The sequence below is a fragment of the Babylonia areolata genome, chromosome 17 (assembly GCF_041734735.1).
Source record: "Babylonia areolata isolate BAREFJ2019XMU chromosome 17, ASM4173473v1, whole genome shotgun sequence".
NCBI lineage: Eukaryota > Metazoa > Mollusca > Gastropoda > Neogastropoda > Buccinidae > Babylonia > Babylonia areolata.
Window position 1 is genome coordinate 1,463,812 of NC_134892.1, and position 16,731 is coordinate 1,480,542.

Here is a 16,731-nt window from a genome sequence, read left to right on the forward strand (position 1 = left end):
TAGGTGTGTGGAAGGGGGTGGGGGTGGGAGTTGGTGTGTGGGATGGGGTGGGGTAGGTGGGGGTGGGTGTGTGGGATGGGGTGGGGTAGGTGGGGGTGGGTGTGTGGAAGGGGGTGGGGGTGGGAGTCGGTGTGTGGGAGGGGCTGGGGGTGTGGGAGGTGAGGTCAAGACCTGTGTTTGTGTGTTGTGTTTTGTTTTGTTTGTGTTTGCATTATATGTGTGTGTTGTGTGTGTGTGTGTGTTTGTGTACGCACACATGTGTGCGTGTGTGAATAGAATAGAATAGAGTTGAATAGATTTTATTGTCATGAAACCGTAAGGTTTATAAGACACAAGTGCAATGGTAAATAAATGAATGAAAAATACACATTCAGTTAATCAATTAACACAATAAATTGGAACAGCATTCATAAACAAAATTTCCCTGTCTTGTTTGTATATATATTCATCATCTGTCAGCATCAACTTACTACACAATGTTTGTGTGTGTGTGTGACATGTGTTTTGTGTTTTTGCGCGTGTGTGTGCTCGCTCGTGTTTTCATGTTACATTTTTCACTGGGTCTGTTACTGAACATCTCTCTTGCTCTCTCTTCTTTTTTTTCTTTTTTTTTTTAATCTTTCTCTCTCTCCCTCTCTCTCTCTTTCACTCTCTCTCTGTGCCTCTCTGCCCCTACTCTCCCTCTCCTTTCTCTCTTTCCCCACCCACTTTGATCTTTTCCTTCAGCCTCCCTCCCCCTATCACCCCCCCCCCCCTCTCTCTCTCGGATACGCATAATTATACAGGTATAGGCCATTGGCCCACCTGAAGGGGGTGCAAACACATGAACACGTAACAGAAACTTCAAATAATATGCAGTCATGTCAACAAGCAACAAACTGTTCAGAACTCCAAGACATCAGAGTTGACTGCAGTCTGAATGCTTTAAGCAGATAGATGGACAAATTGTGAATGGTCTGTTAGTTCATAGAAGCCGTGAGTAACTCTAAATTATCTGTATCTGTATCCAGTCTGAATGCTTTAAACAGATAGACAAATTGTGAATGGTCTGTTCGTGCCAAGAAGCTATGAGTAACTCTAAATTATCTGTATCTGTATCCCACCTGAATGCTTTAAACAGAGATGGACAAATTGTGAATGGTCTGTTAGTTCATAGAAGCCGTGAGTAACTCTAAATTATCTGTATCTGTATCCAGTCTGAATGCTTTAAGCAGATAGATGGACAAATTGTGAATGGTCTGTTAGTTCATAGAAGCCGTGAGTAACTCTAAATTATCTGTATCTGTATCCAGTCTGAATGCTTTAAACAGATAGACAAATTGTGAATGGTCTGTTCGTGCCAAGAAGCTATGAGTAACACTGAATTATCTGTATCTGTATCCAGTCTGAATGCTTTAAACTTATGCATTGTGCATGGTCTGTTTGTGCCTGGAGGCCATGAGTTAGGCTAGATAACCCCTATCTGCTGCATCTGTATCCCTCTCTCTCTCTCTCTCTTTGGTGGATTTTTTTCTCCAGAATTTTGCCAGTGGACAACACTTTTGTTACCATGGGTCTTTTTTCATTGTGCTAGTGCTCATTCTGCCATAATGCAATAGAAACTGAACTGCATTTTCTTTTCCACTGCACAGGACAGAATGATTTACGGCGAAGTATATTCTTAAGAAGAATACGCTTCATCCTTCGATGACTGGCTTTCAATGTTTGATGCAAGATGAGCATTGCCTCCATGACCTTGATTGATACATTTATATGAAACGACGTTGTTGATGCTATTTCCCGTTTTCTTTAGTTGTTTTTTTTCTTTTGAAGATTTATTTGACATTGTTAATGATCATGTTCATAGTATACTATAACTACTGTTCACTCGAACATTGTCAGCACGATCAGTTGTAACGGGGCATCATTTTATGGCCTATACAATAAAATTCTTGTGTTCTTGAGTTTCTCTCTCTCTCTCTCTCTCTCTCTCTCGGGCATTCAAGGGAGGATGAGTTACATTTTTTGTTTAGTTGTAAAGCTTATGACGATATTCGAGAAAAATGTGTTGTATTTAAAACAAATTCAGCAAAGTATGAAGATATTTTTGGAGTGCTTAATTTAAATCAGGAAACTTCACTACAGTCACTTGCAAAATATATTGCAGAAGCGAATAACATGCGACGAAAAAAAACTCAACAATAATAAAATAGTATCAGGTGTTGCTCATTGTGAAAAGTGAAATCTGTGTTGTCACTCTCATATGGAAAATATTATGTTATACATTTATATATGTTTTTGTTTTTATTTCTCACTACATGCCATTACTTTGAATGGATGGTCGAACTGCACTTTGTTGCACAGATTGATTGATTTCGTTTTGGTTTTGGTTTTCATCAATATTATTACTATTGATGCATGTTGTTATTTGTATTATGAACCCCCATGTCATTAGGGCTGTAAAGCTATTGACATTAAAGTGTTCAGTGTTCAGTGTTCTCTCTCTCTCTCTCTCTCTCTCTCTCTCTCTCTCTCTCTCTCTCTCTCTCTGTGTGACAAGACGCAGTGTTGTTTGGACAGGTGTGGGCTGGGCCATGTTCATCGTGTCTTCGTTGATCGCTGTCTACTACAACATGATCATCGCCTGGACGCTCTACTACTTCTTCGCCTCCTTCGCCAAGACGCTGCCCTGGAGTGTGTGTGGTCCCTGGAGCTCTGAAGGTGAGCACAGTGTGTGGTGAGCACAGTGTGTGTGGTCCCTGGAGCTCTGAAGGTGAGCACAGTGTGTGGTGAGCACAGTGTGTGTGGTGAGCACAGTGTGTGTGGTGAGCACAGTGTGTGTGGTCCCTGGAGCTCTGAAGGTGAGCACAGTGTGTGTGGTGAGCATAGTGTGTGTGGTGAGCATAGTGTGTGTGGTGAGCACAGTGTGTGTGGTCTCTGGAGCTCTGAAGGTGAGCACAGTGTGTGGTGAGCACAGTGTGTGGTGAGCACAGTGTGTGTGGTCTCTGGAGCTCTGAAGGTGAGCACAGTGTGTGTGGTGAGCACAGTGTGTGTGGTGAGCACAGTGTGTGTGGTGAGCACAGTGTGTGTGGTCTCTGGAGCTCTGAAGGTGAGCACAGTGTGTGGTGAGCATAGTGTGTGTGGTGAGCACAGTGTGTGGTGAGCACAGTGTGTGTGGTCCCTGGAGCTCTGAAGGTGTGTACAGTGATTAGTGTGCGTCATATTGATTTCTCTTGTGGAGACAATAAAGTATTCTGTATTGTGTCACTGCTTCACTGATGTACAACAATGGGTGCCAGGTGCTGTGGTCAGATGGTTAGACCACTGGATTCACGCTCCGAGTGTCCACAGTTTGAACCTCCATGTGGCAGCTGATAGGTTTAAGGCTGGAGATGTTTTCCTTTCTTTCTGATCTCCCAGGTCTGAAGGTGAGCAGAGAGACTGGTGTCACTGCCTCACTGATGCACAACTATGGGTGACCCGTTGCTGTGGTCAAGGAACGAAAAAATGAATATACGAACAAATGTTTTATTCAGATAAAGCCAGAGCCTTTCGCCCCCAGTTAGCTGAGTTTGATCCCCTCTACCCCCCCCTCCACCCCCTGTCGCATTTGGTTGGTTTGATGGTGGAGATTTTTTTTGTTTTCCAGTCTCCAAGCTCATCATAATTTATGTGCAGTGCCTGAAACCCCTTCATGTGTGTGCGCACACAGAAGGCAAAATATGCACATTAAAGATCCTGTAATCCATGTCAGTGTTCAGTGGGTTATGAAAACAAGAACATACCCAGCATGCACACCCCTGAAATCGGAGCTTGGCTGCCTACATGACGGGGTAAATAAAGATGGTCATGCACACAAAATGTTGCATGTGTGTGTTTGTGTTTGTGTGTGCATGCAGATCAAATACAGCACATTAAAAGATCCTGTAGTCCATGTCAACAAAAACATACACAGAATGCACACCCCTGAAAACGGAGTATGGCCGCCTACATGTTGGGGGTAAATTAAAAAAAGAAAAAGAAAAAAAGGTCATACACATAAAATGTTACATGTATATATGAACATATACGTGCGTGACTGAAACCTGATTGAATGACACAAAAATGAATGATGAATGCCCGGTGGCAGCTGTCGGTCGGCTGTACCCAGGTAGACAGCCTGTTGTGCAAATGACTCCGTGTTTGTAAAGTGCTCAGAGCTTGGTCTCAAGTGCTCAGAGCTTGGTCTCTGACCGAGGATAGGCGCTTAATAAGTATCCATATCATCATCATCACCTCACCTTATCTTATTCTTTCCTTACTTTACTTCATCTCACCTCATTGTATTTGTATTACTCTTTTTTGTCACAACAGACTTCTCTGTGTGAAATTGGCTGCTGTCCCCAGGGAGAGCGTGTCATTTCACTGAGAGCGCACACCCTTTTTTTCTGCATTTTTTCCTGCCTGCAGTTTTCTTTGTTTTATTTTTTAATTGAAGTGTTTTTTCTGCAGAATTTTGCCAAGGACAACCTATTGGTGCCGTGTTTTTTTTTTTACGTGCGCTAAATGCATGCTGCACACAGAACCTCAGTTCATCATCTCATCTGAATGACTAGCGTCCAGACCACCACTCAAGGTCTAGTGGAGGGGAATCTGGAAGAAATTACTGGCGACTATGGGATTCGAACCGGTGCACACAGGTTTCTCTTGCTTCCTGAGTGGACGTGTTGCGTCTAGGCCGTCACTCCACATCTGCCGTATCTTGCAGGATGTTTGGAGGATCGCTCAGGGATCAGCAACTGCACGCAGTTTGGGGGGCTGTGGTACAACAACTCGTGCGTCACCAATGCCACTGTGGGGGTCCAGCGGTTTCTGGAGATCCAGAACGCCTCCAACACCTCCGTCCTCGATCACCACTCTCCCAGCGACGATTTCTTTCAGTGAGTGGAGCAGTGACGGGTAGCCTTTTGTCGGAACAACGCTCAGTCTTAGGGAGCGGTAGTCTTGATTCCCTGTGTGCCTTGGTAGGAGTGATAGCCTTTAGTTAACTATTAACGTTCTTTCAGTAAGTGGAGGAGTGATAGTCTTTAGTTATTCACGTTCTTTCAGTAAGTGGAGCAGTGATAGCCTTCAGTTATTCACGTTCTTTCAGTAAGTGGAGCAGTGATAGCCTTTAGTTATTCACGTTCTTTCAGTACTATTCACGTTCTTTCAGTAAGTGGAGGAGTGATGGCCTTTAGTTATTCACGTTCTTTCAGTAAGTGGAGGAGTGATAGCCTTTAGTTATTCACGTTCTTTCAGTAAGTGGAGGAGTGATAGCCTTTAGTTATTCACATTCTTTCAGTAAGTGGAAGAGTGATAGCCTTTAGTTATTCACGTTCTTTCAGTTAGTGGAGGAATGATAGTCTTTAGTTATTCACGTTCTTTCAGTAAGTGGAGGAGTGATAGCCTTTAGTTATCCACGTTCTTTCAGTAAGTGGAAGAGTGATAGCCTTTAGTTATTCACGTTCTTTCAGTAAGTGGAGGAGTGATAGCCTTTAGTTATTCACGTTCTTTCAGTAAGTGGAGGAGTGATAGCCTTTAGTTATTCACGTTCTTTCAGTAAGTGGAGGAGTGATAGCCTTTAGTTATCCACATTCTTTCAGTTAGTGGAGCAGTGATAGCCTTTAGTTATTCACGTTCTTTCAGTAAGTGGAGGAGTGATGGCCTTTAGTTATTCACGTTCTTTCAGTAAGTGGAGGAGTGATAGCCTTTAGTTATTCACATTCTTTCAGTAAGTGGAAGAGTGATAGCCTTTAGTTATTTATGTTCTTTCAGTAAGTGGAGGACTGATAGCCTTTAGTTATCCACGTTCTTTCAGTAAGTGGAAGAGTGATAGCCTTTAGTTATTCACTTTCTTTCAGTAAGTGGAGGAGTGATAGTCTTTAGTTATTCACGTTCTTTCAGTTAGTTGAGCAGTGATAGATAGCCTTTAGTAGCCTTTAGTTATTCATGTTCTTTCAGTAAGTGGAAGAGTGATAGCCTTTAGTTATCCACGTTCTTTCAGTAAGTGGACGAGTAATAGCCTTTAGTTATCCACATTCTTTCATTAAGTGGAGGAGTGATGGCCTTTAAAAACGGTCATACATGTAAAAGCCCACTCGTGTACATTCGAGTGAACGTAGGAGTTGCAGCCCACGAACAAAGAAGAAGAAGAGAGAAACTGAAAGTGACGTGGAGGGTGTGTGTGTTTGTTGTCCCCCCCCCCCCCCCCCCCCCCCCGTCCACAGCACGGTTGTTCTGGACATCACCAAGGGCGTGGAGGAGATGGGAGGGGTGCGGTGGCAGCTGGCCCTGTGTCTGCTCCTGGCCTGGGTGCTGGTCAGCGTCTGTCTGGTCAAGGGCATCAAGACTTCCGGAAAGGTGAGACAAAGGTGTCGGGGGGAAGGTGAGACAGAGGTGTTGGGGGGAAAGGTGAGACAGAGGTGTCGGGGGGGAAAGGTGAGACAAAGGTGTTTGGGGAAAGGTGAGACAAAGGTGTTGGGGGGAAAGGTGAGACAGAGGTGTTGGGGGGAAAGGTGAGACAGAGGTGTTGGGGGGAAAGGTGAGACAAAGGTGTTGGGGGGAAAGGTGAGACAAAGGTGTTAGGGGGAAAGGTGAGACAGAGGTGTTTGGGGAAAGGTGAGACAGAGGTGTTGGGGGGAAAGGTGAGACAAAGGTGCTTTGGGGAAAGGTGAGACAAAGGTGTTGGGGGAAAGGTGAGACAGAGGTGTTGGGGGGAAAGGTGAGACAAAGGTGTTTGGGGAAAGGTGAGACAAAGGTGTTGGGGGGAAAGGTGAGACAGAGGTGTTGGGGGGAAAGGTGAGACAAAGGTGTTGGGGGGAAAGGTGAGACAAAGGTGTTTGGGGGAAAGGTGAGACAAAGGTGTTGGGGGGAAAGGTGAGACAAAGGTGTTGGGGGAAAGGTGAGACAAAGGTGTTTGGGGGGAAAGGTGAGACAGAGGTGTTGGGGGGAAAGGTGAGACAGAGGTGTTGGGGGGAAAGGTGAGACAGAGGTGTTGGGGGGAAAGGTGAGACAGAGGTGTTGGGGGGAAAGGTGAGACAGAGGTGTTGGGGGGAAAGGTGAGACAGAGGTGTTGGGGGAAAGGTGAGACAGAGGTGTTGGGGGGAAAGGTGAGACAGAGGTGTTGGGGGGAAAGGTGAGACAGAGGTGTTGGGGGGAAAGGTGAGACAGAGGTGTTGGGGGGAAAGGTGAGACAGAGGTGTTGGGGGGAAAGGTGAGACAGAGGTGTCGGGGGAAAGGTGAGACAGAGGTGTTGGGGGGAAAGGTGAGACAGAGGTGTTGGGGGAAAGGTGAGACAGAGGTGTTGGGGGGAAAGGTGGGACAAAGGTGTTGGGGGGAAAGGTGGGACAAAGGTGTTGGGGGGAAAGGTGAGACAAAGGTGTTGGGGGGAAAGGTGAGACAAAGGTGTTGGGGGAAAGGTGGGACAAAGGTGTTGGGGGAAAGGTGGGACAAAGGTGTTGGGGGGAAAGGTGAGACAGAGGTGTTGGGGGGAAAGGTGAGACAAAGGTGTTGGGGGGAAAGGTGAGACAAAGGTGTTTTTGGGGAAAGGTGAGACAAAGGTGTTGGGGGGAAAGGTGAGACAGAGGTGTTGGGGGGAAAGGTGAGACAGAGGTGTTGGGGGGAAAGGTGAGACAGAGGTGTTGGGGGGAAAGGTGAGACAGAGGTGTTGGGGGGAAAGGTGAGACAGAGGTGTTGGGGGGAAAGGTGAGACAGAGGTGTCGGGGGAAAGGTGAGACAGAGGTGTTGGGGGGAAAGGTGAGACAGAGGTGTTGGGGGAAAGGTGAGACAGAGGTGTTGGGGGAAAGGTGGGACAAAGGTGTTGGGGGGAAAGGTGGGACAAAGGTGTTGGGGGGAAAGGTGAGACAAAGGTGTTGGGGGGAAAGGTGGGACAAAGGTGTTGGGGGAAAGGTGGGACAAAGGTGTTGGGGGAAAGGTGAGACAGGGGTGTTGGGGGGAAAGGTGGGACAAAGGTGTTAGGGGGAAAGGTGAGACAAAGGTGTTGGGGGAAAGGTGAGACAGGGGTGTTGGGGGGAAAGGTGGGACAAAGGTGTTGGGGGGAAAGGTGAGACAGAGGTGTTGGGAGGAAAGGTGAGACAGAGGTGTTGGGGGAAAGGTGAGACAGAGGTGTTGGGGGAAAGGTGAGACAAAGGTGTTGGGGAGGAAAGGTGAGACAAAGGTGTTGGGGGAAAGGTGAGACAGAGGTGTTGGGGGGAAAGGTGAGACAAAGGTGTTGGGGGGAAAGGTGAGACAAAGGTGTTGGGGGGAAAGGTGAGACAGAGGTGTTTGGGGGGAAAGGTGAGACAAGGTGTTGGGGGGAAAGGTGAGACAAAGGTGTTGGGGGGGAAAGGTGAGACAAAGGTGTTGGAGGGGAAAGGTGAGAGAACAGGTGTTAGGGGGGAAAGGTGAGAGAAAGGTGTTGGGGGAAAGGTGAGAGAAAGGTGTTGGGGGAAAGGTGAGAGAAAGGTGTTGGGGGAAAGGTGAGAGAAAGGTGTTGGGGGAAAGGTGAGAGAAAGGTGTTGGGGGGAAAGGTGAGAGAAAGGTGTTGGGGGAAAGGTGAGAGAAAGGTGTTGGGGGAAAGGTGAGAGAAAGGTGTTGGGGGAAAGGTGAGACAGGTGTTGGGGGGAAAGGTGAGACAGAGGTGTTTGGGGGAAATGTGAGACAGGGGTGTTTGGGGAAAGGTGAGACAAAGGTGTTAGGGGGAAAGGTGAGACAAAGGTGTTGGGGGAAAGGTGAGACAGAGGTGTTGGGGGGAAAGGTGAGACAAAGGTGTTGGGGGAAAGGTGAGACAAAGGTGTTGGGAGGAAAGGTGAGACAGAGGTGTTGGGAGGAAAGGTGAGACAAAGGTGTTGGGAGGAAAGGTGAGACAGAGGTGTTGGGGGGAATGGTGAGACAGAGGTGTTGGGGGGAAAGGTGAGAGAACGGTGTTGGGAGGAAAGGTGAGACAAAGGTGTTGGGGGGAAAGGTGAGAGAAAGGTGTTGGGGGGAAAGGTGAGACAAAGGTGTTGGGGGAGACAAAGGTGTTGGGGGAAAGGTGAGACAGAGGTGTTGGGGGGAATGGTGAGACAGAGGTGTTGGGGGAAAGGTGAGACAGAGGTGTTGGGGGGAAAGGTGAGACAAAGGTGTTGGGGGGAAAGGTGAGACAGGGGTGTTGGGAGGAAAGGTGAGACAGAGGTGTTGGGGGGAAAGGTGAGACAAAGGTGTTGGGGGGAAAGGTGAGACAGAGGTGTTGGGGGAAAGGTGAGACAGAGGTGTTGGGGGGAAAGGTGAGACAAAGGTGTTGGGGGGAAAGGTGAGACAGAGGTGTTGGGAGGAAAGGTGAGACAGAGGTGTTGGGGGGAAAGGTGAGAGAAAGGTGTTGGGGGGAAAGGTGAGACAAAGGTGTTGGGGGAAAGGTGAGAGAAAGGTGTTGGGGGGAAAGGTGAGAGAAAGGTGTTGCGGGAAAGGTGAGAAAAAGGTGTGGGAAAAATGATAGAGAGGTGGGGGATTGGAAAGATGACAGAGAGAGAGAGAGAGATATGAGAAAAGAAAGAGACTGTTAAATGAGAGGTGGAGGGACTGGTAAGATGACAGAGAGAGAGAGAGAGAGATATGAGAAAAGAAAGAGACTGTTAAATGAGAGGTGGAGGGATTGGAAAGATGAAAGAGAGAGAAGGGATAGAGAGTGTTTGGTAAGGTGGAGGAGGGAGAGAGATGGCAGAGAGAGAGAGCGAGAGAGGATATTAGTAAGGTGAAAGAGGGAGATGTGTAATGTGAAATACAGAGATGGGAGAGAGATATTCAAAAGGTGTAAGAGTCAGATAGGAAAGAGAGATTTGAAAGGTGAGAGAGAGATGGGTAAGGTGAAAGAGAATGCTAGGAAATAGATACTGGAAAGGTAAGAGAGAGAGAGAGATAATGGAAAGGTTAAAGAGAGAGATGGGGAGAGAGAAAGATTTGTAAGGTGAAAGAGAGAGAGATTAGAAAGGTGGACTGTCAGAAATATCTGTTCCTCGTAACCTGAATGAACGGACAAAAAGAGGGGCAGACAAAAGAAAGAGAAAGAAAGAGAGAGTTTGGGAAAGAGAGAGAGCATGTGTGTGTGTGTGTGTGTGTAATACATGTGTGTGTGTAATACATGTGTGAGAGAGAGAGCTAGACCCCAACACCTCAAAAGTCGAGTTTGGATCAGAAGTGTGGAGAGGGTGGATGTGCTTGCTGTGTGTCTTGTCTTCATCAGTTTCTTCATTGTCTTCTTCGTCGTGTGTGTTGTCGTCGTCGTCTTCATCTTCCTTGTCATTGGTATCTTTTTTCTAGTCCTGTTCTTTGTCGTCTTATTCCTTTTCTTCTTTGCCATCATCATTGCCTTCTTGTTCTTCTTCATCTCGTTCTTGTTCTTCTTCATCTCGTTCTTGTTCTTCTTCATCTCGTTCTTGTTCTTCTTCATCTCGTGCTTGTTCTTCTTCATCTCGTTCTTGTTCTTCTTCGTCTCGTGCTTGTTCTTCTTCATCTCGTTCTTGTTCTTCTTCATCTCGTGCTTGTTCTTCTTCATCTTGTTCTTGTTCTTCTTCGTCTCGTTCTTGTTCTTCTTCATCTCGTGCTTGTTCTTCTTCATCTCGTTCTTGTTCTTCTTCATCTGGTGCTTGTTCTTCTTCATCTCGTTCTTGTTCTTCTTCATCTCGTGCTTGTTCTTCTTCATCTTGTTCTTGTTCTTCTTCGTCTCGTTCTTGTTCTTCTTCATCTCGTGCTTGTTCTTCTACGTCGTCTTCTTTCCTTCCTCTCTTTTCCTGCTCTTCTCCTCCTTTTCTTTCTTCTGTTTCTCCTCTGCCTGCTCCTTCCTTGTGTCTTCTTCTCCTCCTTTTCCTTCTTCTGTTTCTCCTCTGCCTGCTCCTTCTTTGTGTCTTCTTCTCCTCCTTTTCCTTCTTCTGTTTCTCCTCTGCCTGCTCCTTCTGTGTGTCTTCTCCTCCTTTTCCTTCTTCTGTTTCTCCTCTGCCTGCTCCTTCTGTGTGTCTTCTTCTCCTCCTTTTCCTTCTTCTGTTTCTCCTCTGCCTGCTCCTTCTGTGTGTCTTCTTCTCCTCCTTTTCCTTCTTCTGTTTCTCCTCTGCCTGCTCCTTCTGTGTGTCTTCTTAATGTGTCTTTTTATGTTGTTTCAATGAAGATTTGTGACAACAGACAAGAAGAAATTTACTATATATATATATATATATATATATATATATATATATATATATGTAATGTATGTATGTATGTATATTTATTTATTTATTTATTTATTTATTCATTTGTTGATTGTCAGTTGCACCAGTATTTTTGTTGTTTTTACATTTTTTGCTGTGATGATGATAACGGATGATGATGGGGGTGATAGAGATGATGATGAAAGTGATGTTGATGATGATGAATCTTGCGGATGATGATAAAAATGGTGTTGATGATATTGATAAAAATGATGTTGATGACAACAATTACTGATAATGGGTAACACAATGTTGAGGATGATAATAAAAATGATGTTGATGATGATTCTTGCTGATTATGATGAAAATGACGTTTATTATTAGTTCTTGCTGATGTTGATAATAATAATAAAATTATGTTATGATGACATAGTAAAACGATGCTGCTGCTGCTGATGATGATGGAAATGTTGATGACAATGAATGCTGATGATAGCGGACAAAAACCAAACAAAAACCAGGATTGTTGTGTGTCCCCCAGGCTGTCTACTTCACTGCCTTCTTTCCGTACGTCGTTCTGACCATTTTGCTGATCCGTGGTTTGACCTTGAAAGGCTCGGTGGATGGCATCGTCTACTTCCTGCTTCCACAATGGGACCAGCTGCTGAATGCCAAGGTCAGTGCTCCGCCCTACCACAGACCTCTGTGTGAGAGAGAGAGATACTGATGGTGTGTCAGTGTGTGAGAGAGAGATACTGATGGTGTGTCAGTGTGAGAGAGTGATACTGATGGTGTGTCAGTGTGAGAGTGGGTGATACTGATGGTGTGTCAGTGTGAGAGAGTGAGATACTGATGGTGTGTCAGTGTGAGAGAGAGAGATACTGATGGTGTGTCAGTGTGAGAGAGAGAGATACTGATGGTGTGTCAGTGTGTGAGAGAGAGATACTGATGGTGTGTCAGTGTGAGAGAGTGATACTGATGGTGTGTCAGTGTGAGAGAGAGTGATACTGATGGTGTGTCAGTGTGAGAGTGGGTGATACTGATGGTGTGTCAGTGTGAGAGTGGGTGATACTGATGGTGTGTCAGTGTGAGAGAGAGAGAGAGACACTGACAGTGTGTCAGTGTGAGAGAGAGTGATACTGACGGTGTGTCAGTGTGAGAGTGATACTGAAGGTGTGTCAGTAAGGTGTGTCAGTGAGAGAGAGAGCGAGCGATACTGAAGGTGTGTCAGTGTGAGAGAGAGAGAGTGATAACTGTGTGTCAGTGTGAGAGAGAGAGAGCGATAACTGTGTGTCAGTGTGAGAGAGAGAGCGATAACTGTGTGTCAGTGAGAGAGAGAGAGAGTGAGTGATACTGACAGTGTGTCAGTGTGAGAGAGAGAGAGTGAGTGATACTGACAGTGTGTCAGTGTGAGAGAGAGCGACACTGACGGTGCGTGGACCTTCCAGGTGTGGGGCGATGCAGCGGTACAGATCTTCTTCTCCCTGTCGCCGTGCTGGGGAGGGCTCATCACTCTGGCCAGCTACAACAAGTTCCACAACAACTGTCTGCTGTGAGCCCTCCCACTCCTCTCTCTCCCTCCCTCTGCTCTCTTTCTTTCTCTCTCTCCACTCTCTCTCTCTCTCTGTCTCTCTCTCACAACACACACACACACACACACACACACACACACACACACACTCACACATCACAAACCTACAAGTTCCACAACATCCGTCTAGTGTGAGCCCTCCTCTCCTGTCTCTTCATTCTCTCTCTCTCTTTCGTCACAAACACACATGCTGCTGGTCAGGCATCTGACTTGACGTGGTGTAGCATGTATGGGTTTGTCAGAACTCTGTGACGCCTCTGACAGACGTGGTGTAGCGTGTATGGGTTTGTCAGAACTCTGTGACGCCTCTGACAGACGTGGTGTAGCGTGTATGGGTTTGTCAGAACTCTGTGACGCCTCTGACAGACGTGGTGTAGCGTGTATGGGTTTGTCAGAACACGGTGACGCCTCTGACAGACGTGGTGTAGCGTGTATGGGTTTGTCAGAACTCTGTGACGCCTGACAGACGTGGTGTAGCGTGTATGGGTTTGTCAGAACTCTGTGACGCCTCTGACAGACGTGGTGTAGCGTGTATGGGTTTGTCAGAACTCTGTGACGCCTCTGACAGATGTGGTGTAGCGTGTATGGGTTTGTCAGAACTCTGTGACGCCTCTGACAGACGTGGTGTAGCGTGTATGGGTTTGTCAGAACTCTGTGACGCCTCTGACAGACGTGGTGTAGCGTGTATGGGTTTGTCAGAATTCCTCCTGAGGAAAGGGAAGAGAGGAGAAAGTGAGGAAGGGATAGAGGGGGATAGAGAGGGGGTGGTTGAGGAAGAGGGGGTGGTTGGGGGGTGGTTGAGGAAGCCACTGTGAGGGTGTGTGGTGCTGTGGGCAGGGACTCGGTGCTGGTGTCGGTGATGGACTGTCTGACCAGCGTGTTTGCCGGCCTGGTCATCTTCTCCATCATTGGCTACATGGCACACCAGCTGGGCGTCAGTGTCAAGGACGTGGCCACCGAGGGTCAGTGGGGGGGTTGTGTGTGTTGGGGGGATGGGTGGTGGTGGTGGTGGTGGTTGTTTGGGGGTGGTGTTGGTGGCGGTGATGGTTGTTGGGTGGTGGTGGTGGTGGTGGTGGTTGTTGGTGGTGGTGGTGGTGGTTGTTGGGGCGTGGTGGTGGTGGTGGTGGGGTGATGGTTATTGGGGGTTGTTGTGGGGTGGTGGTGATGGTGGTGGGGTGATGGTGGTTATTGTGGTGGTGGTATGGTGGTATGGGGTGGTTGTGTTGATGGTGATTATTGAGGTGGTCATGGGGGTGGTGATGATGTTGATGGTGGTTATGTTGATGATAATAATGGTAGTGGTGATGATGGTGGTTATGTTGATGGTGGTGATGATGATGTTGATGATGGTGATGATTGTGATGATGATGGTCGTGGTGGTGGTGTTGATGGTGATGATGGTGGTGATGATGTTGATGATAGTGGTGCTGATTGTGATGATGATGGTGGTGCTGATGATGATGTTGATGATGACAGTGATGTTGGTGATGGTGATGTTGCTGAAAATGATGATGATGATAATAATAATGATGATGATGATAATGCTGCTGATGATAATGACAGTGGTGTTTATGATGACAACAGTGATGACAATGCTGATAAAAATGTTGATGGTGACAGTGATGATGACAATGTTGATAGTGGTAGTGATGGTGATAATGATGACAGTGATGATAATGATGTTAATCGTGATGATGATAATGTTGATGATGGTATTGATGGTGATAAGATGATGACAGTGATGATGATGATGACAATGATGATGACGATGTCCACATATCCTCAGGGGCAGGCTTGGCGTTTGTGGTGTACCCTGAGGTGGTGACCAAGCTCCCCATCTCCCAGCTGTGGGCCGTGCTGTTCTTCGCCATGCTCATCACCCTGGGTCTCGGCACACAGGTGTGTACCTTCATTCTGTACAGGTGTGTACCTAGGTGTGTACCTTCATTCTGTACAGGTATGTTCCTTCATTCTGTACAGGTGTGTACCTAGGTGTGTACCTTCATTCTGTACAGGTGTGTTCCTTCATTCTGTACAGGTGTGTACCTAGGTGTGTACCTTCATTCTGTACAGGTGTGTTCCTTCATTCTGTACAGGTGTGTACCTAGGTGTGTACCTTCATTCTGTACAGGTGTGTTCCTTCATTCTGTACAGGTGTGTACCTAGGTGTGTACCTTCATTCTGTACAGGTGTGTTCCTTCATTCTGTACAGGTGTGTACCTTCATTCTGTACAGGTGTGTACCTAGGTGTGTACCTTCATTCTGTACAGGTGTGTTCCTTCATTCTGTACAGGTGTGTACCATCATTCTGTACAGGTGTGTACCTTTATAATCCTCTTCTGTCCAGGTGTCTTTGTTCATAGTTCTCATCAGTGCAGGTGGAAACATTTGTAATTATATGTACATGTTAACATTTAACATCATGATCTGTACAGGTGTGAACATTGATAATCATCACATGCACATGCTTGTGTGCTTATAATGCTCACCTGTACAAATATGGTATCTTTATAATTGTTATCCATACTGTTACCTTCTGAGTGTGTTCACAAAAGAAACAAAAACTTTTTCTGTGTGTAGGTCTGTCTTTGAGGCATAGCTGCCACAGTTTTACACAGAAAACATTTCAGGGATCTTATGATTGGAATTTTCTTTCTGAACACAGACGATGATGATGATTGAGTGTAATGATGTCATTGTTTTCAGATCGCCACGGTGACTGACGATGAAGATGATTGTGTGTAATGTTGTTTCAGATCGCCACGGTGACTGACGATGAAGATGATTGTGTGTAATGTTGTTTCAGATCACCACGGTGACTGACGATGAAGATGATTGTGTGTAATGTTGTTTCAGATCACCACGGTGACTGACGATGAAGATGATTGTGTGTAATGTTGTTTCAGATCACCATGGTGACTGACGATGAAGATGATTGTGTGTAATGTTGTTGTTTCAGATCACCATGGTGACTGATGATGAAGATGATTGTGTGTAATGTTGTTTCAGATCACCATGGTGACTGACGATGAAGATGATTGTGTGTAATGTTGTTTCAGATCACCATGGTGACTGACGATGAAGATGATTGTGTGTAATGTTGTTTCAGATCACTACGGTGACTGATGGTGAAGATGATTGTGTGTAATGTTGTTGTTTCAGATCACCATGGTGACTGATGATGAAGATGATTGTGTGTAATGTTGTTGTTTCAGATCACCACGGTGACTGACGATGAAGATGATTGTGTGTAATGTTGTTTCAGATCACCACGGTGACTGACGATGAAGATGATTGTGTGTAATGTTGTTTCAGATCACTACGGTGACTGATGGTGAAGATGATTGTGTGTAATGTTGTTGTTTCAGATCACCATGGTGACTGATGATGAAGATGATTGTGTGTAATGTTGTTTCAGATCACCATGGTGACTGACGATGAAGATGATTGTGTGTAATGTTGTTTCAGATCACCATGGTGACTGACGATGAAGATGATTGTGTGTAATGTTGTTTCAGATCACTACGGTGACTGATGGTGAAGATGATTGTGTGTAATGTTGTTGTTTCAGATCACCATGGTGACTGATGATGAAGATGATTGTGTGTAATGTTGTTGTTTCAGATCACCACGGTGACTGACGATGAAGATGATTGTGTGTAATGTTGTTTCAGATCACCACGGTGACTGACGATGAAGATGATTGTGTGTAATGTTGTTTCAGATCACTACGGTGACTGATGGTGAAGATGATTGTGTGTAATGTTGTTTCAGATCACCACGGTGACTGACGATGAAGATGATTGTGTGTAATGTTGTTTCAGATCACCATGGTGACTGACGATGAAGATGATTGTGTGTAATGTTGTTTCAGATCACCATGGTGTCTGACGATGAAGATGATTGTGTGTAATGTTGTTTCAGATCACTACGGTGTCTGACGATGAAGATGATTGTGTGTAATGTTGTTTCAGATCACCACGGTGA

The 16,731-nt window shown here is 46.0% G+C and overlaps 1 protein-coding gene across 3 annotated transcripts in view; it reads left to right on the forward strand.

The window, feature by feature from the left end:
* LOC143291428 (sodium- and chloride-dependent glycine transporter 1-like) overlaps positions 1-16,731 on the forward strand; it is a 96,724-nt gene that overhangs the window by 68,821 nt on the left and 11,172 nt on the right. For all 3 annotated transcript variants that reach the window (XM_076601277.1, XM_076601276.1, XM_076601275.1), the window contains exons 4-10: positions 2,560-2,700; positions 4,727-4,898; positions 6,228-6,360; positions 11,695-11,829; positions 12,602-12,705; positions 13,582-13,706; positions 14,531-14,643. In XM_076601277.1, coding sequence (XP_076457392.1) covers positions 2,560-2,700; positions 4,727-4,898; positions 6,228-6,360; positions 11,695-11,829; positions 12,602-12,705; positions 13,582-13,706; positions 14,531-14,643 — 923 coding nt within the window. The remainder of the gene's footprint in view (positions 1-2,559; positions 2,701-4,726; positions 4,899-6,227; positions 6,361-11,694; positions 11,830-12,601; positions 12,706-13,581; positions 13,707-14,530; positions 14,644-16,731) is intronic.